The 25,395-nt window shown below is 41.2% G+C and overlaps 3 protein-coding genes across 3 annotated transcripts; all 3 read right to left on the bottom strand.

The window, feature by feature from the left end:
- Positions 1-3,933: 3,933 nt before the first annotated feature.
- Positions 3,934-12,564, bottom strand: gstt1b (glutathione S-transferase theta 1b). Its single transcript, XM_032524576.1, has 5 exons — positions 12,313-12,564; positions 10,928-11,015; positions 10,674-10,824; positions 5,368-5,544; positions 3,934-4,209 (listed from the first exon to the last, which is right to left on the bottom strand). Exons 1-5 carry the CDS (start codon positions 12,422-12,424, stop codon positions 4,015-4,017), a joined length of 723 nt encoding a protein of 240 aa, XP_032380467.1. The 5' UTR covers positions 12,425-12,564; the 3' UTR covers positions 3,934-4,014.
- Positions 12,565-13,652: 1,088 nt separating this feature from the next.
- Positions 13,653-17,841, bottom strand: ddt (D-dopachrome tautomerase). Its single transcript, XM_032524661.1, has 3 exons — positions 17,609-17,841; positions 16,533-16,708; positions 13,653-13,970 (listed from the first exon to the last, which is right to left on the bottom strand). The coding sequence occupies exons 1-3, from the start codon at positions 17,714-17,716 to the stop codon at positions 13,898-13,900; spliced, it is 357 nt and encodes a 118-aa protein (XP_032380552.1). The 5' UTR covers positions 17,717-17,841; the 3' UTR covers positions 13,653-13,897.
- Positions 17,842-19,875: 2,034 nt separating this feature from the next.
- Positions 19,876-23,023, bottom strand: chchd10 (coiled-coil-helix-coiled-coil-helix domain containing 10). Its single transcript, XM_032524649.1, has 4 exons — positions 22,798-23,023; positions 21,382-21,601; positions 20,377-20,518; positions 19,876-20,078 (listed from the first exon to the last, which is right to left on the bottom strand). The coding sequence occupies exons 1-4, from the start codon at positions 22,836-22,838 to the stop codon at positions 20,059-20,061; spliced, it is 423 nt and encodes a 140-aa protein (XP_032380540.1). The 5' UTR covers positions 22,839-23,023; the 3' UTR covers positions 19,876-20,058.
- Positions 23,024-25,395: the final 2,372 nt, after the last annotated feature.

Below are 25,395 nucleotides of genomic sequence, written 5' to 3'. Positions count from 1 at the left end.
TTTATTGCATCAATTATGTGTAGGTTGATTCTGAAATGTAATTGTTTAACATTATTAACATACTTAACATGCTATTTATTTAGCAGGAATTGAGGACTAACAGTGATTAGTTAACAAAATCAGTCAGATTGTTCTGTTCTGGTCCTTGTAGGGAGAGTGGAAAGGAAGGACAGGTGGAAGACTGGACCGGAAGAGGAGGGAAATAAGAGCAAGAAGAGGCAGTTAGAAAACTAAGGGAGAGAAGAGTGAAGAGACATAAGAAAAGGAATACAAGTGAACAGTAGAGGACAAAAACAGGTTTAGATTAGATTAGATTAGATTATACTTTATTCACCCCACAACGGGGACATTTTGTTGCTACAGCAGCAGCTATTTTCAATAATAGCATAAAAAAAAAACACAAGAAAATACAGGCAAACAATAGACAATTACTATATGATAGACTGAGTAAGCAAAATGGCGTCAAATAAAGGTATTTTAAAGTGCGGTTGCCATGATACAAGAAACAATATTGCAGTGTAAGTGACGTTAAAAATTAAATTGAGTGTGTAATTAGAGTAATGAAGCAAGAGTCGGTAACATAATTTAAATTATATTAACCTGTGACCATAAATATTGAAAAGTAAGTACTTGTAATAAACTAATATAAATACCGATATTAAAGATAAACAGAAAGAAAGTGTGTGGTGTAGATGGGAGAAAAACAGGAACAGAAACTACAACAATATCAGGTAGTGCAGGTGTTGTAGAGTCTGACAGCGGCCGGGATGAAGGACCTGCGGTACCTCTCCTTCTTACACCGTGGGTGTATCAGTCTGCTGCTGAAGGAGCTGCTCAGGGACCCCACAGTGTCATGTAGGGGGTGAGAGGTGTTGTCCATGATGGATGTCAGCATAGCTAACATTCTTCTCTCCCCACTTTCTCTATGGGGTCCAGAGGACAGTCCAGGACAGAGCTCGCTCTCCTGATCAGTCTATTGAGTCTGCTCCTGTCCCGGTCCGAGCTGCCCCCCTTCAGCAAACCACAGCATAAAGGATGGCAGAGGCCACCACAGAGTCATAGAAAGTCTTGAGGAGAGTCCTGCACACTCCAAAGGACCTGAGTCTCCTCAGCAGATGGAGGCGACTCTGGCCCTTCTTGTATAGAACATGGGGGTTATCAGTCCAGTTCAGTTTATTGTTTAGGTGAACACCCAGGAACCTGTAACTCTCCGCTACCTCAATGTCCGATCCCTGGATGCTCACCGGTGAGAAAGGGGATGTTTTCCTCCTGAAGTCGACAATCATCTCCTTTGTCTTGCTGGTGTTTATCTGAAGCTGGTTAAGCTCACACCAGCTGATAACCGTCCTGTATTCCAGATCGTTCCCCACAGTGACACAACCAACAACGGCAGTGTCATCGGAGAACTTCTGGATGTGGCAGTGGGTGGTGTTGTGCGTGAAGTCCGAGGTATAGAGGGTGAAAAGGAAGGGGGAGAGCACCGTACCCTGAGGGGCACCTGTGCTGCAGTGCACCACATCAGACACACAGTGATGGAGCCTTACATACTGTGGTCTGTTGGTGAGGTAGTCCGTAGTCCATGCAGCCAGGTGTTGGTCCACTCCGGCACTCTCCATCTTCACTCTGAGGAGCAAAGGCTGGATGGTGTTAAAAGCACTGGAGAAGTCGAAAAACATGACTCTCACAGTGCTCCCGCTGTCCTCCAGGTGGAGCAGCGATCTGTTCAGCAGGTAGATCACTGCGTCATCCACTCCAATCCCAGGCTGGTAAACAAACTGCAGGGGGTCCAGCTGTGTGCCCACCAGGGGTCGAAGGTGACGCAGGATGATCCTCTCCATGGTTTTCATCAGGTGAGAAGTCAAGGCAACAGGCCTGAAGTGGTTTAGTTCTCTGGGGCGCGGCGACTTCGGTACCGGAACCACACAGGAGGTCTTTCACAGGGCTGGGACCTTCTCCAGGCTCAGGCTCAGGTTGAATAAGTGCCTGAGCACACCACAGAGCTGGTCCGCACAGTCCCTGAGGAGACTTGGGCTGATGCCGTCCGGGCCCAGGGCCGTCCTTGCCTTGATTTTCTTAAGTTGACTTCTCACCTGATCATCTGTCATGGAGAAGGGGGTGGAGGATGATGGGTGTGGGGATGGTGGAAGGTGAGAGTTTCAGGGAGGGGGAGAGGGGGGGGGGGTGAATTGATGAGTGGGGCGAGGGGGGAGGAGCGGGCTGGTGGGCTTATTGTTGAGGGTCGTTGAAGGCGGCAAGCTGAGGAGGGAAGGAGGGGAGTTGGCCAGGGGATGTGTCAAAGAGGGGGCTGGGGGGTGTGAAGAGGGAGGTGAGGAGGCAGAGTCAAATCTGTTAAAAAACAGAGTCAGCTCATCTGCCCAGTCCTTGTCTCCTCCGGCTTGGTTTCTTCCCACAGCTTTGTCGTGGCCGAAGATGTTCTGCAGCCCTCTCCAGACGTCCCTGACGTAGCTGACCTTCCCCCTCCTGATCCTGAGCCTGAGTTCCTTCTGGACTCAAAAATTCCTTCTGGATTAAAAAATGTTTAAATTCTGAAGTGTAAAATAGTTCAGGCTACAGCACAAATATTTCCATCTATCGATAAGAATAATCAAGTCTAACCTCTGAATTTCCAATATTTGACTTGGCAAGACAGTCTGAAAGCATATAGGAAGGCCCTCAGAAATGCCAGATCAGACTATTACTCATCAATGATAAAAAAAATAAGAACAACCCAAGTTTCTTTTCAGCACTGTACTGACAGATAGTTACAGCTCTATTGAGCCATCTATTCCTATGGCTCTGAGTAGTGACGACTTTATGAGCTTCTTTAATGACAAAATTCATCACCTTTTGCCCGCACTTTCTAATGGTTCACTTTTAAACACAGTAGCACTAAAAAGAACGACAAGACCTGACATATACTTTTACTGGGCTTACTACAGCTGTAGCCCACTGGGTTTGAGTTTTTATATGTGTTTTTAATAGACAGCTGATACCAACACACAATCCAAACACAAACACTTTCAAAGGAGAAAATACTAAAATAGTTTTTCAATTTAGCATGTTTCCTTAACATCTGGTTACACATTGTGGTCATTTATTAATTTAATAAAAATACATATAAAACATATTGCACCTGTAATTAGTAGCCTACAAGCTAAGGTAAAATATTATGTATTGATTGATTTGGTCTGTTTAGGCACAAAAAACTCCTTGGTTAAATTTAGAAAAACGTGGTTCAGGTTAAAATCAGACGTACTTCACTTCCGGTTTAGCGTGTGACTCTGAAAATGCCGTAGACCCATTAAGTTAAAACAAACTCGCGGTTCATTTTTATTTTCAAATGAGACTTGATGAACCCCAGTCTCATGGGTGAAAGTCCTGTGTTTGTTTGACTAGTTTGATATGGCTCCCTTACACTATGTCACATTACTTTCTGCTCTGCACCCGTCATATTTGCTACAGCAACTAGAAGCGCTGTTTAAACAACCTACCTACGGGAGCGTTATTCCGGCGAGGACAGTCTTTCTGAACTTCATTTAAAGAGCCACACCATCGCTGCCAACACATATTGATCCTTTTTATATCACACCTCACCTACATTATCTCCCACGGCAGGAGCCATTCAATGAAACACATTGTCACAGTGTGAACGACTAATCATCATAACACACAAACACAGAGCACAGCTGATTGCTTAGTGCATTTACTATGTCCACAGTGAAGCATTAAGGAAATAGCTTGATGACTGTGGACACAGACATACTGCAGTTCCCAGTGTAGCAGTTATCTCTCATTTAACATTTCTTTGTGTTACATGAGTTTAGAACTGTGTCTGACTGCTTCCCCGGCCCAGCTCTGCATACCACAAGCGCACGCACACACAAAAACTGCTATTGTGTATTATCTAGTGTAAGTAACAACAGTGCCACATGATGTTATGTGTAATCTCTTTATTGTCAGGAATGAGAAGGGCATTTTGCTCAAATAGTTTGGGCAGAACCATTTTTCTCCTTTTCAGATGAATAACTTTGCCTTGGGCTTGAAGATTGCCATTGTTTTGGCATCCATCAGTTTCATATTATCCTTGGCTCCAAGGACGGTCTGGTGGACTTCGTCAAACAGCTCCGTTCCAATAGTGGCCCGGACTCTGTCCCGCCACGCATTCAGCTTGGGTCTCCCTTCAAACACATCTAGACCAGAGCCCACAGGCTGGCAGTGAGAGAATCACAGAGAAGGACTGTTAATGTGGAACAAGCCAACTCTTCAGCCATCCCCTGACTTCAAACCTATATCATTCCTTATTAATGCTGAAAGAGAACATTTTAAAACCAATGCCTTTAGTATGAAGCAAATATTAACATACATGCTAATCTTTAACCTGTGGCAGTGTTTTGGAGACTGCATTTCAATCTGTTTTCTACAATTAGGTAGCTATTGGCCTCACTTCATTTATGTTAGGCTAATGTTGGGGAATTTCAAGTCAACTTTTTGTAAATGCCAAAAATAATGCAAAATATCCACTGTGTTTCCTCTATATTCTATAGCGTGGATTGAGATGAACTGCTGTGAGTCCATTAACAAGACAACTGTGGTCAGTTCACGTCTGTAACAACGGACACAGACTGTGAGTGTGTTGTCTTAACTGCTGAAGTCTGTTGAAATGTTGTTGGTAGCCTAACCCTGGATTTCCACCAACTACTGAACGGTGGGGATCGGCTCCGCAGCGTGTCGGCTCCGAATTTGTTGTGGAACGGCTGTGGCCATAAGTGACAGCTGAAGTCTCAAGGACCCTCGAGATCTTGCAAATTTATGTAGAATAGAACCACAAAAACAACAATAGTTTGTTTCCATCCAGAGGAGTAGAGGGGAAACAACTCGGTGCTGTGTTTTCAAGGTAAAGTGCAATGCATGATCCGCCGTGCGCATTCTCAATTTTATTTGTGTCTGTGGTTGACTTTCTTTCCCCCACTATCTGCCATGTGCTGAATGGCTGCAGAGCTGTCCGGCGTCTGGCAAAAATAGAAGCTCTGCGTATCTGCTCCGGTGGGGTCGCCGGAGATGGGAAGGATTCGGAACGCAACCACTCGGCAGTCAGTGGAAATACACACATTGACTTTAATGGAAACCTAGTGAGTCCACCGTCGTTCTGGAGCGGATTTGCAGACGTTCCGCAGTTGGTGGAAATTGGTGGTAATGGTTACAATCAGGCGCGGTAGTGAATGCCACGCTAACGTGCTGATGGATTCTGTGTTGTTAGCTGAGTTAGACCAAAGAATATTTGGTTGAAACTGATCAGTGATGCTGTTTTGCCCTTTTTGTTCCCTATGAAGTATGCTGGAAATGATGTAATGTAGTGTTTCTGCTCACCTGCATGATCTCCACAATGGCAACCAGGTCGGCCAAGGAGATCTGATCTCCTGCAATGAAGGGCCTATCCTGGAGGAACTTTTCTTCGATGAGTTTCAGTGAGTTGTTCAGGTCCTCCAAGGCTGCGTCCATCTTGTCCTGGGGGACCTCCAGACCCAGACCCTTGGGAATCAAAACCTAGAGCACAAACACAATATTTAAATTTGAATCAACTGGAAGTACATATTAAATAACACATTAAACAACTCTGTCAAGGAGCTTGTTCTTGATACAAAGTGTTGTTTAAATGTCTTGTTAAACACTTTTTAGGGGTAGACTCGGCAAGACTCGGTTTCCAAAACAAAAACCTACAAAATGATAAAGAATTTGTAGAAACCGCTGTGTTGTGTTGAAGTGATTTGTGAAAAGAATGCCACTCTCATTGGACTGCTTTTCCTTTCTGTCTATATACCATAATGAGAAACATGGTATGTCTAGTGAAAAGAAGGGTGACAGGAAAACAGGCGGACTTTTCTATATAATGTATAGATTTTTGAGCCACAACAATAGCCAAAATGTGGTCTGAACTGACCTTTGACTGCCTTTTGCTATAAAATCGGCAGAGATAATGACTGAGCAAATCATGTGGGTTTTTTCCTGAAAGACAGCCAAGGACACTAGAAAATATGCAGAATTTAACCTTATCACTTCTCCAGACAGAATGAGAAAAACAAAAGTCAGAGGGTTCAGCTTGTGAGCACATAATCTTCTTCTCTTCTGTTGTAGTGCTGGGAAGAAAAACTGTTAACTCTTTCCTCCCACTCATTTTAACCTTTGTTTTGTCTTCCCGTTGACCATTTTTTTTCCTGGGTCAAACTTTTGTTGGAATGTTTTTGTCACTTTTTATAACCTGATGTTTTGAGCTTTTCCAAATGTTTTTTCCAAGTTTTCTTTTCTGCGCTTTTTTCGACGTTTGTTATTTTTTTGCCAACGTTTTTGAAGCTTTTTCTGTCATTTTTGTCTCTTTTTTCAAAGACCTTTTTTCTTTTTTTTAAATGCCATAACATTACATAAAACACCCATTTTGATTATTGTTAGGGAGCGAGGAGTCGCAGCGTCTGCCTAACCCGGCCCACCTACTTCTCGTCATAGTTGTCAGATTTCTCTATCATATAATCAAGCATATAATAAAACTAAAGGGAGACTTGGCATACAGCCCGATCCGGTTGGGGAGAGTTCTAGCCCGACCAGGCTTCTCTCTTTACCCTGACTCTCTTGGTTTTGCTGTAATGGTTTTAGACAGCTGGGGACATCCTTTGATACACTGAGCTCCTTTCTCCTCTATCTTTCTATCTTTTCATTTATGTGCATCCATGTCCCAGAAATGCGTGTTACTAACCTAGCTCTGGGGAGTCATTCCCCGGAGTCCTTATGTTCTTTTTTCCCCAGCATGTTCCCTCGGATCAGGGATGCTCCAAAATCATGGTAGCAGCTGTCGCCATGGTCCCGCTACACGTTCTGCGATGCCATGTTCATCTTGCTACACTCTGCTGTGCCCTGCCACGTCCTGCTGTGCCTTGTAAGGCCGCACAGTGTCCTGCTATGCCATGAACTACTACAAAGAACTGCTACAAACTACTATTTTTTCTATTTTTGTTATTTCCACTAACCCAACCGGCCCGTCAGACACCGCCTACCAAGAGCCTGGGTCTGTCCCAGGTTTCTGCCTTAAAGGAAGTTTTTCCTCGCCACTGTCACACTGTTGCTGGCTCTGGAGGAAACTACTAGAACTGTTGGGTCCTTGTAAATTCTGGAGTGTGGTCTAGACCTACTCTATCTGTAAAGTGTCTTGAGATAACTCTTGTTATGAATTGATACTATAAATAAAATTGAAATTGAATTGAATTGAATTGAAATTGAATTGAATTGAATTGAATTGAATTTTCAGTCAAGACATTCATAAGAGTAGTGAACTGATTTATTTTACTAGTGAAGACCGTTTTTTTTACATTTTGGTTGAAAGAAACCTAATTTTCTGATATAGAAACGTTTTGAGGACAATAGGACGGTTCAACTCAAACTCAGGACATTACGATCATAGGCCTTTAGACTTCCACTGTCTCTTCCACTCTTCACAGGCTCACTGACACATGAGACATAACAGTTTCACATTTTCGCATCCAATGATGCATTTTCAACAGATATATTTGGATTTTACACGTGAAATCCACGTTCCCTCGTGAGGAGTATGACTCAGCTTTATTTGGTCTGAGAAAATATCTCTGATGAGGTCATAGTGATGTCATCTGGATTATCTCAGATTGGGCAGAATGTCTGTGCGACAAACTGAAAGTGTCCGAAAATGTCCAAATGATCACATTGCCAGACTTTTCCCTCCCTTTCTGCTGCTCTGTGTTACCATTGTCACCACCCGATGTGAGTCGAGTGCAGATTTGAGACACGCATGCTCAGATTTAAACAGTTTACGGCATAACGTGTCATACTGAAATTTGTGAAATCCATAAAATGATAAACTTTTCTCATTACAAATAACAGAAAGTGGAAATCATTTCAAAAACGTTGTAGCTATCTATGGTTGTTTGATTGCTAACGTTAGCTCAAAATGCCATTGAAGGGACAGCCTTTGTTGTGTTTGATCGCTAACTTGTAGCCAGCAGTGAACCAACTTCATTAAGTAGGTCTATTTTTACTGTATTGACATTACAGAAGTCTCTTGTTAGCATCTTATATGCTACTTGTCGCAAAGTGACGCAAATGCATGATTCAAATCTGCCCTCCACTCACATTGTTCTCAAAATCCATTCGCTACAGGAAACCAGAACAAACTTCGAGCTTGCAATTTAGTTGAAAATTTACTGAAAATTGCAAGTTTTTACGAAAATTTGGATTGTGCAATAAGGCCGACCTACTTGGTTCTTTCTGTAAATGATTGGGTCTATAAATAATGTTTTTACGGCATCTAACTGGGACGTGCTAGCATCTTGCCCACCGGAAAATTTCATTTTACAAACATAGCCTAGTGTCTGCAGTAAGCCCAAAGATATGGCGTTAAACTGCAACGGTTTTGGTTTGGTTGGCATTGCAAATAACAGTGCCATATTTAACATGCAAACACACAACCCTAATTTTAGATTGAGGAAAAGTGTAATGCTGTTGTCATGAAGGCTCTTGTTAGTTGTATAATTAGTGTTACAATGATGTATGTGGGTAAAAATTTAGATATTAATATTGAAACCTGATGTTATTGAACTAAAGTGTAATGCAAGGCCTCACACGTTATTTAAAGGTTTGAGTTATTACCTGCATATTTAAGATATCAAATGTTTCATTTTGCAATTTACTTTGTTGTCTGTGTCCTTTCATTTTTATGGATATTACAGTCTATGTGCCTTAGCTCCTTACAAACCTAGAGTACTAGTGAATTTATCAAAATATGATTATGATACTTGACCATATAAGTCATGATAAAATACTTTATAATACGTAAAATGATAGCACATTATAAGTATGTTTATAGTCCATTATAGTCATGGCTTGAAAAGGGACAGAGTCAGTGACTAGCAATACTGAGGTTTTATGATACTTGACCTTATTTATAAAATGCTTTATAATGTGTTATGATTATTGTCATGAAGCATTATGAACAGTCATGAGTGCTTGTAACTATGCTTATAGATGGGCTTCATACAAAGGGTTACCCAAGTTCCTTCCCGAGATTATTTTGACGACGACTGTGATTGGTTTCAAGAAAGCAAACAAGCCAGAGTTTTTTTTGCTCATATCCTAGACTGTATCTGGGGTGTAGCCAGACCTTACTCCACAGCGCTGTGGCAATAGGTCTGGCATTGAGACACTGGTTTCCTAATTATGTGCACATCATATTCTGATTTCGGAAACTTAGATTAATCTTTACGTTTAACAGCGTTTAGACTGAAAATGCTCCTGCAGTAAGTTACTGGTGAGACAATGAAATACAACCCAGGAAAGCCGGTTTTAGATTCCTGAGTGGCGGACCAGACACCGAACACTGCACTGATGCTTACAATACTCAGACTTTGCAATACTGAAAAGTTGTCACAGCAACAATCATTTTTACCTCAGTCATGATGATTACCAGGTAATGTATCATGTTACAGATAAATCTATCGGGTATGTGCACTTGTATACATCCCAGTATCATCCCCTGGCAGATGGTGGCAGATTGCTTTGAGGAAAAAGTTACCCATGGTTAAAAAAGATTTGCTGGATGACCCTCATTTTTTAATTTTAGTATATTTTTGCTCAAGAAACCTGAACATAGCCTATAAGTAGAAAGTGAAAAACTGTATCATCAACCTTATCCAAGTTTCTGAACATCTAACACACGACAGAATTCGGCTGGGCTGTGTACTGATTGACCTACGGACGGATATTAGAGAATGTCCACATTAGGACAGTAACTTCTTCCTGGCCCTCTGTCCTCACTTGGCTGGTGTGTCTCTCTTTAGGGAACTGACCCAGAAACTTGGATAATGTTAGAGTTACGTTTACAAGGAGGTTTCTCAATGTTCCATGTAAAACTATCCTCTTGATGTGAGAGAATAATCTCCATTCTTTAGTTTTTGGAGATTTACAGTAAGCAAAGCACATTTAATGTCACACAGATGATGAGTATGAAAAGAAAATGATATAGGATACAACAAACTACTTTGAAATACCCTACTTTATAGCCAATTTAAAAATGTATGGAACCATAATTTACTAAATCATGTTGTAATGATGAAGACTTGAAACTAACAAGTAGGTCACTAACCCGTTATGTTAATATGGGTGTGTGCTTATTGACGTAATAAATCAAGTGAGAAGTAGGGTCATTTCCCCATTTGTCTCGCTTTGCCAGATCTTCCTCCACAGCAATGCAAAGAGGGTCTGGCTAGTCCACACAGCATTCTGGGATGGGAGAAAAACATGCTCTGGTTTATTGGCATTTTTTTAAACCAATCACATTTGTCATGGGCGGTGCTAAGCACGGTGTTGCTGCTGAATAGCCTCAGGAAAGAACCTGTTTTTAATGTTGTTTTAGTCATGCAACAGAAAATAGAATGCAGGTTTAAGGCACTTCCACATTGGCTTCACTTTTCAGACCTGGAAGTTGCTGCTCTGCCTTGACATATCTAACTGCACACACCAGCAGAACAATGGAAAGCAGCAGGAAACCTCTATCCACGGCTGTAAGTTAGAATAACACGTTATTCCTCAGTCTTTCAGTCTGGAGGTAAGCCACACTTTTACAAATAGGAGACCACCACAGGTGTCAGTGAACATACCCGCAGCCAGAACATCTTGGATCCATGCAGACGGATAGCGGTGTGCTGCCACGACAGATACTCGATGATGCGAGCACGCTGCTGCAGGTCAGCTGGGTACCAGAAGTCCGGAGTCTTAAACTTATCTGCCAGATACAGCAGGATGGCAACGCTGCAGAGGCAAACGTAACTAATGACTACCACACAGGACACATGGGTTTATACAGGGGAATTACCTTATAAAGACAGACGTTGAAGAACATTGAAATAATTACCTTTCAGTAAGGCAGAAGTCTCCATCTCGCAGAGCAGGGACTTTTTTTATCAAGCTTATCTTCTGAAACTCATCTTTATACTGTTCACCTGAAACCAGCAAACACAAACAGCAGCAGCAATAAGATCTTTGGTACTGACTGAGTGTAGAAACCGGTACTGTCGGTACTAAGAATACTATAACTGCTTGTCAGACAACTCATTTTGCACAAAACAAAGTTTCCTTTCTTATTATTTTAAGCATATAATGACTGGGTTATGAACGGGGTTAAGGCATCAAAATATTAGGGATTAGCACTTGTCTTTTTGATGCAAGAATAATAAAATTAATTACTTTTTTAGTCCACTACTAAGTAGTAGCTCCTCCCACAATTTTTGCTCAATTGACACCAAAATTGCTCCACTGCATCTTCAGACTGTCCTGCACAAACAATCCAGCCAGGTTTTTTTGAATTATTGTTATTTAAATTGAGCCTGTAGTGCCTGAAAATGTTTTACTGTAAACTGTACTTTAAACAACCACTGCAAATTCTTGCTTGATATGTCAAATGTTCATGAAAATAAATGACAACATTTTGATCTCGTGGTAGAAGTAGCGTGGTAAATCTCAGTTTTATCTCAAAAACAGATTTTCGTTTGATCCTTTTTTATTACATGCATGTAAGCTATTGCAGTCAGAGCAAAAGAGAAAAGAGAACTCGATGTTTGGGGGGGGGGGGGGAGAAATCACAGACATTATGTTAAGATGAAGATACTGTACGGCGCTGTGGAGATAGGTCGGCAATGCGAGACTAAGACGAAGGAGGCCTATCCTAGACACAATTTTAGAATTTGGTCTTGAAAACTGACTTTTTGACACTGAACTCAACACGATCATTAATCTGCCTTGGCATCTCAGGTTCGGCTGGGACAGAAAAACATGCTCATACCACTCAGGCATTGCGCTGTGTGGATTAGAGACGGGTATTTCTAATTTCTCTTCCTCCTTCCTCTTCCTCAGAACGCCTGGCCCTGACTCACAGCGGCGCCACACGCAGAACTCTATTTGGAGAAGAAACTTCCTGAAACTGAAAATTGAAAACTGAAACTGAAGAATGACAATATAGCAGTTTGGAACGGAAACGGATATCAAATACTTTTAAATTCTACCCATCGTTATCAGTTTCACACATGTATCTCCGTCACAAGTTACAACAATCATCCCCTTAAGTGTTGTTTTTCAATCCACAAAAACATGGAGACATGATTAGAAAACCTGAGAACTAAACTGATGCTGCATTAACCCTGTTAGGAAATAACGTTGGTCAGTATTTAGCAGGCTGTGTAAATGCCAGTTTCCCTGTCCTGGTCCGTTAGTCTCCCATAGTCCGCATCAACTTGAACTCACCGTGCATCAGCGTCACCTTCTTGAATTCAAAGGGAATGTTGTTCTTCTTCGCGAAGATATACACTGAGCGGCAGGGCTGAGACAAAAGGTCCAGGTACAGCTCTAACGCCATCCTTGCTTCTGGATCGCTCTCTCGTCGACTTTCTTACCAACGTTACCACCGATCCTTTATTTAACTAAGGTGGGTCATGAGAGCCGAGTTCACGGTGGGAGCCAAGCCCTGCCCCCTTTCCTGGCCAGCCTCTCTGTCTCAGGAGTTTTCACAATGTTAAGGTTTTCCCTCATTGCTGTTAGTAATAAAAACTTTCAGCCGAGAGAACAGAGAGTTGGGGATCTGTCTGGCAGAGAGGAACTCACTTAGTGACTGTAGTTAAAGAGTACATTGTGAACTTTGAATTGAATCTGTTCTCTATGAAAAAAAGGTTTAAGAAATAATCAGACAGACAGCGGAAGGGAACTGACTCACCTCTGACATAGAACTCAGAATTCTCTATGTTCCTGCTGTTAGTCATTGCAGTAGAAATTAAGAGGTTATGAAACATGGTCTACAAGTTATCAAACAACAAGCAATGATTAAACTATGATGGCTCTGTGAATGAATTGGTTTTTTTTTCTTCTAACAGCCATGATGCCAGTATGGTCAAATTAAAATGAATATAAAATACAGACATCAAATTAGTAAATTCTATGTTCCTGGTTGCCCTGCATAACCAATTATAAACTGGGATCTATCTGCTGTTGACATTGTAGTTTTGATTGTCAGAAATTCTAATTTCCAAATAGCACATAACGCTGCAGAAAATCTACATCTTCATAAACAGCATCTCTACATTTTAAACAGACATCTATGTTTACTAAAAAGCTTGATGTAGAAAATGTCATTATTAACAAAAGAGGCAGCAGTTCTTTCTTTCCATCAAAATGGAATGATTTCAACTTACTTTTTATTTAATAAAAAGCCTTCTTAAATAATGTCTTTAAGTCAAAGTAATGAAAAATAGGTTCTACGGTTTCAAACTGAAGAATGTTTATTAATAGTGTTTTATTATTTGAAGGATAAGCTGAATGCATCTATTCAAATGAACCTGTTTTATGTAAAAAAGAAGAAAAATTACATGTATTAAAAAAACAGTTTTTACAGGTGATTGTATTCAAATGCCAGTCCATGAACTTGCTTCAATCTCATCAAGAAACTAAACAGTCCATCCAAGCCTGATGGGGACAAACTGACTAAACAACAGGTTAAGGGATTTCTTTTCACTCCCCTCAAACTGCCCTTCAGCCCGTGGTGTGTGTTTGGTGTTAGTTGAGTGGCTGGATTGGATTAAACAGAGTCAAACTCTCATTTGTCTTCTTCAATAACACGTAATACAAGTGATGATTACAAAAGCCACACGTCTTTTAATCAATACAAATAGAAGTTATTAACATTATGTTTTACAGCTTTAGGAACCGCAAATGTGCACCTGGATATGAAACATACAGTACCTGTAAATGAATTATTCTTTACTTCAATGTGTGATTCATACTGATCTAGTGTCTTCTTCTTCTTTTAGGATTGTGAAATGTATTAGCACAACGTCTTTCACAAGAAGCTCATGACGGTTCCCTTCTTCCCGACCTGGTGAGGCTGCAGCGCGTGGAACACAATAACAATCCTGGGAATCAGAACAAAGCTGTCAATCATTTAGCAGTTATCAGTAATAAGTTAAAGTTATGATTCATCACTTCCTGCCATACTCCCTTTGGAGAAACACAGTGAGTCTGTCGTGTCTTGCATGCAAACGTGTGTTGTAGTTTTAACCAAGACCGTCCATTTTGCAAGACTGAGTTCTGCCAAACTACAAACCAAAAGAGTGCAGCCAGATTAGAAACAGAAATGATAATGGAGGTAAAGACTGTAGCTGCTGAATTTAAGTCCATCTGGGACGTGTATCATATAGTAATACGTGTGTAAGATTGTTCTGATGTCTATTGTTAATTGAAAAGCCAACTCAAGTTTAACATGAAAGCAAACATGATGAGTAACTCATTTTAGGGCTAAAAAGTAAAAAAGAAAGAAAACTAAAATAGACCAGACCTGTGGGCTGAGCCCAGAGCTGTCTTTTCTTAACTTATTAACTTTAGTCAACTGTGACATGCGAATTGCTGTGGACCAACTGGAAATCATATTGGCAATGCAGAACTTTGAGGGAATGAAGAGCCGCAGGGTCCAAACTGGAAGAAGCGATCTTATTACATATTTGGTACAGCATCCACTTTTATATAACCTTGCTGTGCTGGAGTAAAACTGCTCCACTACAGATATGCAGCATTGTCAGTCAGCACACAGTAGTGGATGGCAGAAATGTGTTTTCTTGTGGTTAGTGGGGAAACCCTCTAGGTAAATTTACTATGACCTGCACGGTGGGGGCGACAAAGGCTTCAGTAGCCTTGCAAAGTTGTCAACAGTACTGCAAAAAGGTAAAAATCTCGACAGCAAAGGGGACGCTTATTAATGAGCCTGCTGCGTTTCCTCAATCTTGGTAGTCAGATTGAGAAAACCACATTAAAAGTAAGATACTTGCCAACTTGCTGCACATTGTCTTGGGTGCAAAACCGGCCCTGTCAACTCTACTAACTTGTATCTAAGAAAACCAAAAAGCCATGTACAATAGCTGCACGGCTAAAAAGCCAAACACCAGTGTGTCAAGTACGTGAGGGAGATCACTGTCCAAAATGTTTGAAAGTGTACTGTAACTCCATATGAACGTACTTCGGAACGGAACAGAGTTCATTGCGGAAGATACAAGTTAGCTAGGCCAAAAGGAACGTTAATCTCACGATAAAAAGAATAGACGCCGTTAAACTGACAGCACTTATAAATACACTGGATAAATGGTAAAAAGACTAAGTCTCCCCTTCTAAAAAAAAGTTTAGTAGATAACTTTTATAAAAAATGAGATTTTGTCATATTTGCTGAAATTTCAGGAAATCCTGACAGTAGCACATGAGCCAGATAATCTGTGAAGGAAGTCATGTTCCTCTGCCTCCTCCTGGTACTCCTAGTGGCATTTGCGAGGTCCTACCACGCCCGAAGGAAAACAACCAATCAGAGCCAAGGAGTCTTTAAAGTAGTGTCAATGGCTGCTTGTGAGCTGCGGTCAAACTTTGAAATTAGGCAAAGTGCAGGATCTTAATTCATTATTGATCAGGGCTGCCTAGTTTGATCCCAGTTCACAAGCTGTCACTGATGCGTCATTACGGATCCTACGTAACTTCTATGCAAGTCCCGCACTACGAAGCAGCTTGATTGGTTGGGGTCAGGCATTGGCCTCAAGTGGTTAAGGTTAAGATAGCTGACTGGTCAGGGAATGGGACCTGAACAAATCGGGTCACGTTACCTTGGGTAAGCATGGAGGCCTGGCCTGGTAGTCTTGCCTAGAAGCTGCGTTGGTTCCATAAGAACCAAAGCGACGCCATTTTACTTCAACGAAGACCAGTGATGTCTATTAGAAGCACTTTTCCGGTGATGGCTGAGCGTTACTGCGCATTAGAGGGTCACAATTTTTTGGGACTCACAATAGGGTGGTCAATCACACTGTTGGTAACGGGATAGGGATGGATAGAGCAGTGAAATCAAGGGGAGCGGGCAGTAGCGGGAAGGAGTCAGAAGATTTGTCAGGCCTTTCATTTTAGGAAAAAATAAATGTATTTAATACATTTGAAACTACACAGTGTAATTACTGAATCATAGAGACAAGGGAAAGTTAAGGCTATAATAGGCCTATGTGTGTGGTTGCAAAATGCAGTAATATCTTTGGTTTGACTGAAATCCTGTCAGTTCTACCCGGCAACACTGAAACTCCTGCGTTGTTGCTATGCCACCTGGGGAAACTGAGTGGCGTGATGTCTGACCGTTGTCAGCGTGTAGCTTAATTCTAGTCAGGTAGTAGTCGGATGAGTTGAGTCCATTAATGACGTGGAAGGAATAATGTGTGGAAAAAGGTGTGCAAACGACAATGCAGGATACTATTTTAAAAAATAAGCGACAGAGGAGACAACGGATAGAAAGTAAGATTCTAATCCGGTCTCTCTTCAGACTCTAATTCGTTGGAATAAATCATGGTGACTGAAAGTAGTCCTAGGAAAACATTTTGATTAAGCACAGGTCTTGTTATTACACAACAGTTCTGCCCTCACATTGCTATGCAAACTGATATTGTGCAGGCAGAGCTCACCTTTCTTCCGTCAACCCAAGTTCTCTGGTCAGAAACTCAAAGAGCTTGGCGCTGTGCTCCTTGTTCTTGTCAGCAGTGTCAGTCACGCCGATAGCAGACACGGACAGCATCACACACGAAGAGCTGGAGCCAGCAATCAGCATCGGCAACCCAGGTTTCACCACCACATTCATCCTCTGAAAGACGACCACCATGTTAAATATGGGTCAACACAACAGAGAGGGAAGAGTGAGTGGAAACACACATAATCCATATCAACAAAGACCACGTGAGCACATTATCCCACCACTAGGTCAGAGTTCATTCTCCTGTGTGTCAAAGCCTGCCCAGAACAGAGGAACTGACTCGGTCTTCATTTTTATAGACATGCAGCGTGGATATTTTCCCAAAGACAGTAAATGCAGATATAATACCGGTTTTTATAGCAGATACAATTCTTTAGTTCTGTTTCTATGGTTGCAATCCTCATTATAGCTATGCCATAATAATAATAATAATTGATGGTCTTTTCTTTGTTTATTTGACGAATGTTATTATTTTTATTGTTATTTTGTTGTCTTTATACTGTCTTTTTATCTATTTTTCATTTCTTTTTTTCTTGCTAAAACTGCTGCTGGAACTTTCAATTTCCTGCGGGAGTCATCCCAAAGGATCAATAAAGAGAAGTCTAAGTCTAAGTCTAAGTCTATGCGCATGCAATAGCTTTGTTAATAACAAATGCAAAGTCTGTTGCATGGTTAAAGAAAGATAGGCTTAAAATCTATTCTTAACTGCTAGTTAAAGCTGGGTTGCCATAGAATCAAGAACTAACTGCAATGGTTAAGCGGCGTTTGTGGCAAATGAGTGTAAAGTTACTTCTGTGTTAACTGCATGAGAAACCTAAAGCGCCTTACACTGAGATGCCTGTGGATGTACTGACATTATTATGCAACAGTGTAGGCCAGGATTAACGTAAATGTGCTGCTTTCATGGATCCGCACCAAAATGAAGAGAAGAGCAGCTTCGACATGCAGGTTGGAACCTTGTTGGAACCTTGTTGGACCCTCTAACGTTAGCTGCTAATGGAGCCTACTCACTTCCGCTGGCTTTCCCAGAGCAGCTGCGGCGCACGAGCTCAGCTTCTTCACAAATTCTTCCGAAAATGAGCTGGCCGGTAAATTACTCTGTAACTCGATGAAAGGCATGTTTGAGTCTAGACGAATTTGGTCTGCTAACAAGTCTGCATGGAGGACGAGTGGCAAGACAGCCACGGAACCTCCGCAGCCTCCTTCTTCCGGTTGTAACTTTCGAAATAAGTCCGAGAAATTAGAACGATAAGCCAAATTTCTGCTGCTTCTGTTTTTTTCCTATTTTGTAGTGCAGGGTGGCATTTATAGTTTCAAATTTAAGACCACAGACTGTTTTTTTGTGCTGAAGAATTGGAAGTGAGTTAAACAATCTTTTTACAGTCTTGATAACAATCAGCCTTACATTAGTCATAGGATAAAAAACTCTATCCTAACATAAAACACCAATTATCAATTTTAGTAAAAAAAAAAAAAAATTAAATGTATTCATTTCCGAATTTGCAACCCAATTTGTTTTCACCAATTTAGTTTTATTTTGAAAGAAGAACCGGATGTAGCTATGTGCAGTTAATAGATTAACCAAGGGGGCAAGCCTCTCGGTCACTCCCATAGACTGTACATATATTGCATTGTCGTGTTATACAGTCTATGGTCCCTCCCCAATGTAGCTAGAGTGCAGATTTGAGTCGCGCATGCGTCACTTTGCCACGAGTGAAGCTATGAGTTGCGCAGGCGTCATTTTGCGACTACTAGCACACAAGATGCTAACAAGAGACTTCTGCAATGTCAAAAAAATGTCATACAAAAATGTCGATTTCTTAAAACATCCCCTTTCTTTAATGCCTTTCTAAATGATATATTTCTTTACAGTCCCTGAAATGTTGCAAAACAAAAAAAGCCCTACTTTTTATTAATACTTATGCAAACTCATTCCTTAGTAAGTCCTTTGGTCTCTTTTCCCTTTATTTATTTATTTTTTGAAAATGTATCAATGTTCAATTCATGTTGTAGAATTGACTGCATGTTTGCAATGTGCCTTGTATGTTTGATATGAATCTTTAATAAAAATAATTGTAAAAAACTTCTGTAATGTCAATACAGTAAAAATGGACCTACTTAATGAAGTTGGTTCACTGCTGGCTACAAGTTAGCAACCAAACACAACAAAGGCTGTCAGTTGAATGGCATTTTGAGCTAACGTTAGCAATCAAACAATCATCGATAGCTACGTTTTTGAAATGATTCCCATCTTCTGTTAATGTTTGTAATGAGAAAAGTTTGTTATTTCATAATTTCACAAATTTCAGTAGGACAGTTATGTCGTAAACAGATTAAATCTGAGCATGCGCAACTCACATCTGCACTCGACTCACATCTGCACTCGCCCAGAGCCGATCTGACTAGACTCTCATCAGGTATGACGCGTTTTGCCGTAAACTGTTTACATCCGAGCATGCGCGACTCAAATCTGCACTCTCCTCACATTGGGGAACGACACTCTCCTCTCTAAGCGAAGCTCCCTATGGCGCCATTTTGATGCTACCAAGACATCACCCAGCGTTAGCATTCCATTGCCCGTCATTCATTTTGGCGCCACTTTGACAGTGAATAACTACATCTGAAGTGTTTAAAGACTCTATTTGTGCATTGTTTATTTCTAACGAAACACAACAATGTATAAAAGGCTCCATTACCTTGCACCTCACATAATGGCTCTGTAGCAGACGTTTTTGTAAAAATAGGCCAACAATTGTGTCATAACCTCGGGACTTTCTGTCGCATAGTCGACAAATCACCGTATGGCCAGGATAAGCTTATCAGTTTTGACTTACATTAGCTGTTTAGGTTTAATTATTAACATTAACTAGCATGTAATTTTGTATTAATTAGCCTGTGTCTATCTGCTCTCCTTCTCTGCTGATTGAGATTTCTCTTGGCACAGCTACCAGAAGACTTACAACAGTTGGAGGCTGTGCAGTAATGCTCAGCCATCACTGGAAAAGTGTTTCTATTTTCCTTCGCTGGTCTCCTCCAGAACAATGGGATCTTTTGGTCCATTTCTTTAACTGTCTATGGGTACCGACAGCAAGCTTCAGAGTCACCCCAATCTCCAGCCATGGGGACTTGTTCTCCTCTGCTGGTCCACTTCCTTCATTACAAAGAAATGACTGGCTGTTAAATAAATGAGAAAATGGAATTATACTAAATATTACAGTAAAGGTCAATTTATGGCTGAAAACCTGACATGACAGAAATAAAGACAACACACGTTGACAGAAAGTACAAGTAGATAGCAGCTATTTATTCAAGGTTTATCACTGTACAACCCAAAAACATTCCATACATTAATCAACAAAACCAATCAGGTGTCTCACTGCCAGAGGTACAGGTACACGGTCATGGTCTACAGTATGTTTCATTAGTGAAATATGTCCGTTGTGACAGCTGACGCCGATTCTTCACACCAGTGATGTCACACCTACAGAATAACAGATAAAAGAGGTCAACTTGGGACATACTAAAATCTTACGTTTTAAACATATGTTCAAGGAGATGCTGTAGCTTCTTATGAGAAGTTGCCATATTAAACATCATAAAAGTTCATGTTCATGTAATATGCCAGGATATCCAAATGTAATTAAAGTGTTACATTAATTATTTTATACAAATCAAAACTGGTGCTTTATGTTAAGATAACAATTTCCAATAGGTGCTCATGGCTTGCTGTGAGCAGTGCTGTATTATGTGGCTGCCGCCATCATTCACTACAGGCTCACCGTGGGAGTACTTGCACTGTTTGAGCGCCTCATTGAAGCCCTCACATAAACTCAGGTCAGTCTGGTTGGTGGCACAGTCCAGGAACTGTTTGACCTCAAAGTGACAGGGGCCTGTCTGGGCTGGAGCAGGCCGGGGGGGCTCCTGGAAAGACGCAAGCAAATTAAAGGAGGTCAGCTTCGGTTTGGTCGCATAGTCTGGGTGTTATTTTCAATCAACAGATATATCTAAAATGTCTATGTAGGATATTGCCAAACACGTTCCTGTTCTTACATCGCAACTTCTGCCGTTGCTACATAGAAGCTACTGAGCCTGAGTCATCAAAGCAGCGGCTGTTAAATGTTTCATTTCACGCTAGCTGTTGAGCTCTGGATATCCAAAATATATGACGATATTTAGCCACATACAGTATATCAATATAATATTTATATATTGCCCGGCCCGAAAAAGTCCAATTATTTTGTTATTCAAAAGTTTTTAGTATGAAGCAGCAAATTCAGGAAATGAGATAAATGGTTCTTTATCAGCTGTAACTTAACTTGGCTCCTATAAGCTAACATGAAATGTCAAATAAAGCAGATATAGAAACTAAACTTCAAACCACAGAGACTCAGAAGCTACAAACATTCGGAGTGCTGAACACTTTTAAAAACGTCTTTCTCCTGGCACTCACTGGTAGACCTACTTATTTTTAGGTTCATCATAAAATGTACACATTGTTGCGCACAGCAACTTTGAACTTTTTGTTAGCCTTTCCGTAAATTATTTGGGGTACAATAGTTGTGGAGAAACGTAAAAGCAGCATCAGTTCTTCAAATAACTGGGCCAGGTGTAGAAAATTCTGCTTTTGAACTAGTTGCAGACAGGGGAGAGGAAAAAGACAAAGACAAAGTCAGACTCAAACAAACACAGAAGTGCAAGATCTCCAAAAAACAGTGATGACCTATTTGATTTGCTTAGTGTTTCATCCATCCTAATCCTTTGTCTGATTATACTCTACCTCTTACCTGGTACGACGGCTTGGCTGGCTCTGAACTGCTGCTGCTGCCACTAAATGCTCCTGTGAGGGCGCTGCCAACGACATGGCCCACAGCCGAGCCTACTGCCACCCCAGCAGCTGTGGTAGCCATCTGGGCCATGAGCCCAGGACCCTGGGACTGAGCTGGAGCCGGGGCCAAGGCAGCAGGAGGTGGATGGGCGGGGGCCGGAGCATGGGTTTGAGTTGGGCTACAAACAGAGCGAAAAAAACAGTAAATCTCTTGTAGGACAATACCTAAGTGACACTTTTGAAAGCCCTTGTGCCCTCTGGCATAGGGCTTAGTGGTGTAAAGATTTCTTCCTATAAAGGAAGGGTTAGGATGTATCTTGTATCAGTCAGGGCTGCAGGGAAAATGTGTGCCTGTTTCTTTAGTCTATAAAATAAGGACAAATATCTATCACAGGATACAAGACAGTGATGCTTTCAAATTGCTAAAAGTCCCAGGGGAACTGTGTATAATAACAAATGTTATAATTGATGCAGAATGCTCACATTAGAGAAGTAGGAACCGGCATGGTGATGACTGTTAAGTTAATTGATAAATTCCTCAGACAAAAAAAAACAACAACAAAAAAAAACCGCATGTCATGACTGACTATGGATTAACTGTCTTCTCAGGATCACTTATCCAGACGGCGTTAACTAACTGAGTTAAGCCGTAGTGACAGTAGCGAAGGGTAAACCGGGCAGGTATGATGTAACCTGACGGGCAAGATTGATAACACATGATTTTTCTGTGATATGTGATCCCGGTATATCTTATAAGTGGGCACTGCGAAGGTGCCCTTGAGCAAAGCACCAAACCCCCAACTGCTCAGGGCACCTGTAATGGGCAGCCTCCTCCCTCTGACATCTCTCCATTAGTGCATACAGATCCTGGGCATGTGTGTGTATTTCAGTCCTGTGATGTGTGTAACAGAGGGAAACAATGTAATGTCCCCTATTAGGATCAATAAAGTATACTCTTGTTTAAATCTACCCCCCCAACTGACATTTACTTGCTACATTGTAACTGAGCAAAGCACAAATATATTTAGGCAAACATAACACTGTGGAACTACACTATTTTTGTTACACTCCCAATCACAACCCAAGCAAAACACTTGTCAATGCACTGTGGTCGTTAACTGTGTGTCATGTTGGAGGACAACTGAATAAGCCCACGGAAATATAAGCCTTCCCAACTCCTCTCCGCTACAAAGCATCTCTATTTCGACTTGCCTAGTGTGACCTTCCCAAGACCTAACCTCACGTCAGACTCGACATGGCACCGGTGACTTTATACGCAACAAATCTGTTTAAAGTCTAAATGAATTCCTGCGCTTTAAATAGGACACGTGAGACTATCTGCTATAGCCCAACAGTTCTTGGAGCTGTTAGTTACCTGGCTGGAGCTGAGGAACGGCTGCGGCTTCCTCTGGCCATCTCTGAGACGACAAAGAACTAAAGAACGGGAGCTTTCTCCTTGCTTCTAGAAAGTGATTGCCTAACAGTCTGCACACCTTTGGTCAGCTGGTGTTCACGCACGTGTCACTGGTCTCTGACCTTGTTATTTTGCCCGTTGCCGGCGGCTACCTGCAAATGTCGCGAGATGTTTCGAGATTGAGCATTGCAACTGTGGACACACCTCCACCTGCTGGACGGGAGTGCATGGCTCTTCACCCCAGACATCCAGGCTGCCTGTAGTTTAATGTCTGATCCTGTGAATTAGTTACTGTAATCCCAAATTACCACAAAGCAGCCATGCTTACTGACGCCCACACAACCAGAGGTACCTCAGTATATACTAAAACCTTTGAGTAATTCTTATTGTCTTGTATTATTAGTCTACGTTTTTTCATTTTGCGGCCACCCCTAATTTAATTACAATACTGTAATATAACAAGGACAGGCGGGATTCAGCATTTGAGAAGGCTACTTTTACTTTTGAGAGATGATTTAGTAGGCTAGTTTAGCTCTTAACACGTATGTTATTTTTCTTAAATACTCTTTTAAACAAAGTACCATGCTTTTACTTGTAATGGACCTTAAATTAAAAAAAAGGTTAAAATAGGCTATTTATTCAATCACTAGACATATGATAACTGTCTTTACTATTAGAGCTGTATTTATATTCTGCTGTCACAATTAATTTGACTTTTTGTGTTGTTTTCACCCATGCGAGTATAGACTGTAGTGTATTGATCGTACATATATATGCATGTGTGTATATATATATATATATATATATATATATATATATATATATATATACACTGTATATATCTCCTTCTCACTCTTCCTCTCCTTGCAGTTCTGTAAGCTACTCATTATAATGATCTCCCAGTAACTATTTCCTTTTACTTCCTTTCTTTCTTTTTTTCTGTTGCTTAAAGGCAAAATGTTACCAGTTGGAACACTGTTGCAAATTCAACATAGAGGATTGGGATGTTTATTGCCACTTCAGTAGGCCTAATATCTGCTGTACACATGGATAAGCTAACTATTAGGACTTTCTGCCAATAGTCTATTGTACCCCAAATCGTGATCTTTTCAGAAACCTTACAAAGTAGTTTTCTTGCCTAAACCAGTGGTTCCCATACTTTTTTCTTGTCAAGGACCGGCAAAAAAATTAGACCATGAACCAGCATTTGAAAAGATATCCCTAGAGCCCCCCATGCCCCATCTGATAGGGTTTTTTCTTTTAGATGTTTAACAGAAAGTGTATGAAACCCATGACCAAAATAGTCATACATGCTGTTACTGTGTTATGATGGAATTATAGTGAAAATAAATGATTGCCCTTTGTGCTGGGGACCCCCTGGAACCTCTTCAGGGACCTCTGGGGGGCCCACGGAGCCCACTTCTATTGCCCACAGATTTCTTGCAGAGACAGAGTGGGACAGAGTGAGAGTAGCCAATAGGTCCAGATGAGAGGCTGAATACACTTCAACTTATTTTCACCGGCCATTATGACCAGAGATTAATCCAGGAAGTTATATCTGGTCGTCCAGCAAACTGGGTGTGCCTATAATGGGTCCAGTGACTAGGGGTTGGCGGATCGATCTAAATATCGATAGTATCGATACCAACGCTGGTATTGGTATTTGATCGATACAACTGTAATTGAATCGATATTTAAATTTAGATATCTCTCCTCTACGTTCACTATACTTTGCTTGTGTCTTCCACCTTCCTGAGCAAACGCCGCTTTCACATCTTGGCCCACATTGCTCCTCCTCCCCCTCCTGCTCCTCTGCTGTGATTCGTTGTTGTGTCGTCACGTGACTCACTGACACAACGCGCAGAGGAGCAGCGACTGCTGTATTCATTCTACAGTGCCTAACTAATAATTTTGTGCAATTCAATACATTAATAAAAAAATATTGCCTAAAGAATTGATCATTCATTCACCTCAGAAATAATGAAATGCTCTCCCCTACACAAAAGTATTTTTTTAAGTAAAAAGTATCGTATTGGTATCGGTATCGGCAATACGGACCCTATATGTAGGCTATTTGGTATCGGATCGATACCAAATTTTGCAGTATCGCCCACCACTACCAGTGACCCTCAAGAGTATATGGCTGCAGCCTGGAGCATCCCATCTCGTCCGTCCCGTCTCATCCGGTCCCGTCTCATACGGAGGTGTGTCCAACGGTAAATCCAGAGGGTCAAAAATGCGATATCGCGAATAATTTTCCAGATGGATGGTTGTGTTGACAAGATAAATGCAGACTATCGTCTGGAATAAAATAAACCTGCGTCAACTATCATGCTAATGAATAAAATACTTTTAATATTTGGTTTTAACGTTTAGTTAAAAAAAAAACACCAAGAGAAATGCAGTACAGGGTCGCAGGCCGGACTCGAACTAGAGACCGCTGCATCGAGGAGCAAACATCTCATTATGGGCACCCGCTCTACCCACTGAGCTATCTGGGTGCCTGAAAAACAAGAGTTAAATTAAAAAAAAAATTTAATTTAAATTTTAAACTAAATT

Source organism: Etheostoma spectabile, chromosome 2 (assembly GCF_008692095.1).
Source record: "Etheostoma spectabile isolate EspeVRDwgs_2016 chromosome 2, UIUC_Espe_1.0, whole genome shotgun sequence".
NCBI lineage: Eukaryota > Metazoa > Chordata > Actinopteri > Perciformes > Percidae > Etheostoma > Etheostoma spectabile.
This window is presented reverse-complemented; position numbering and strand designations above follow the sequence as displayed.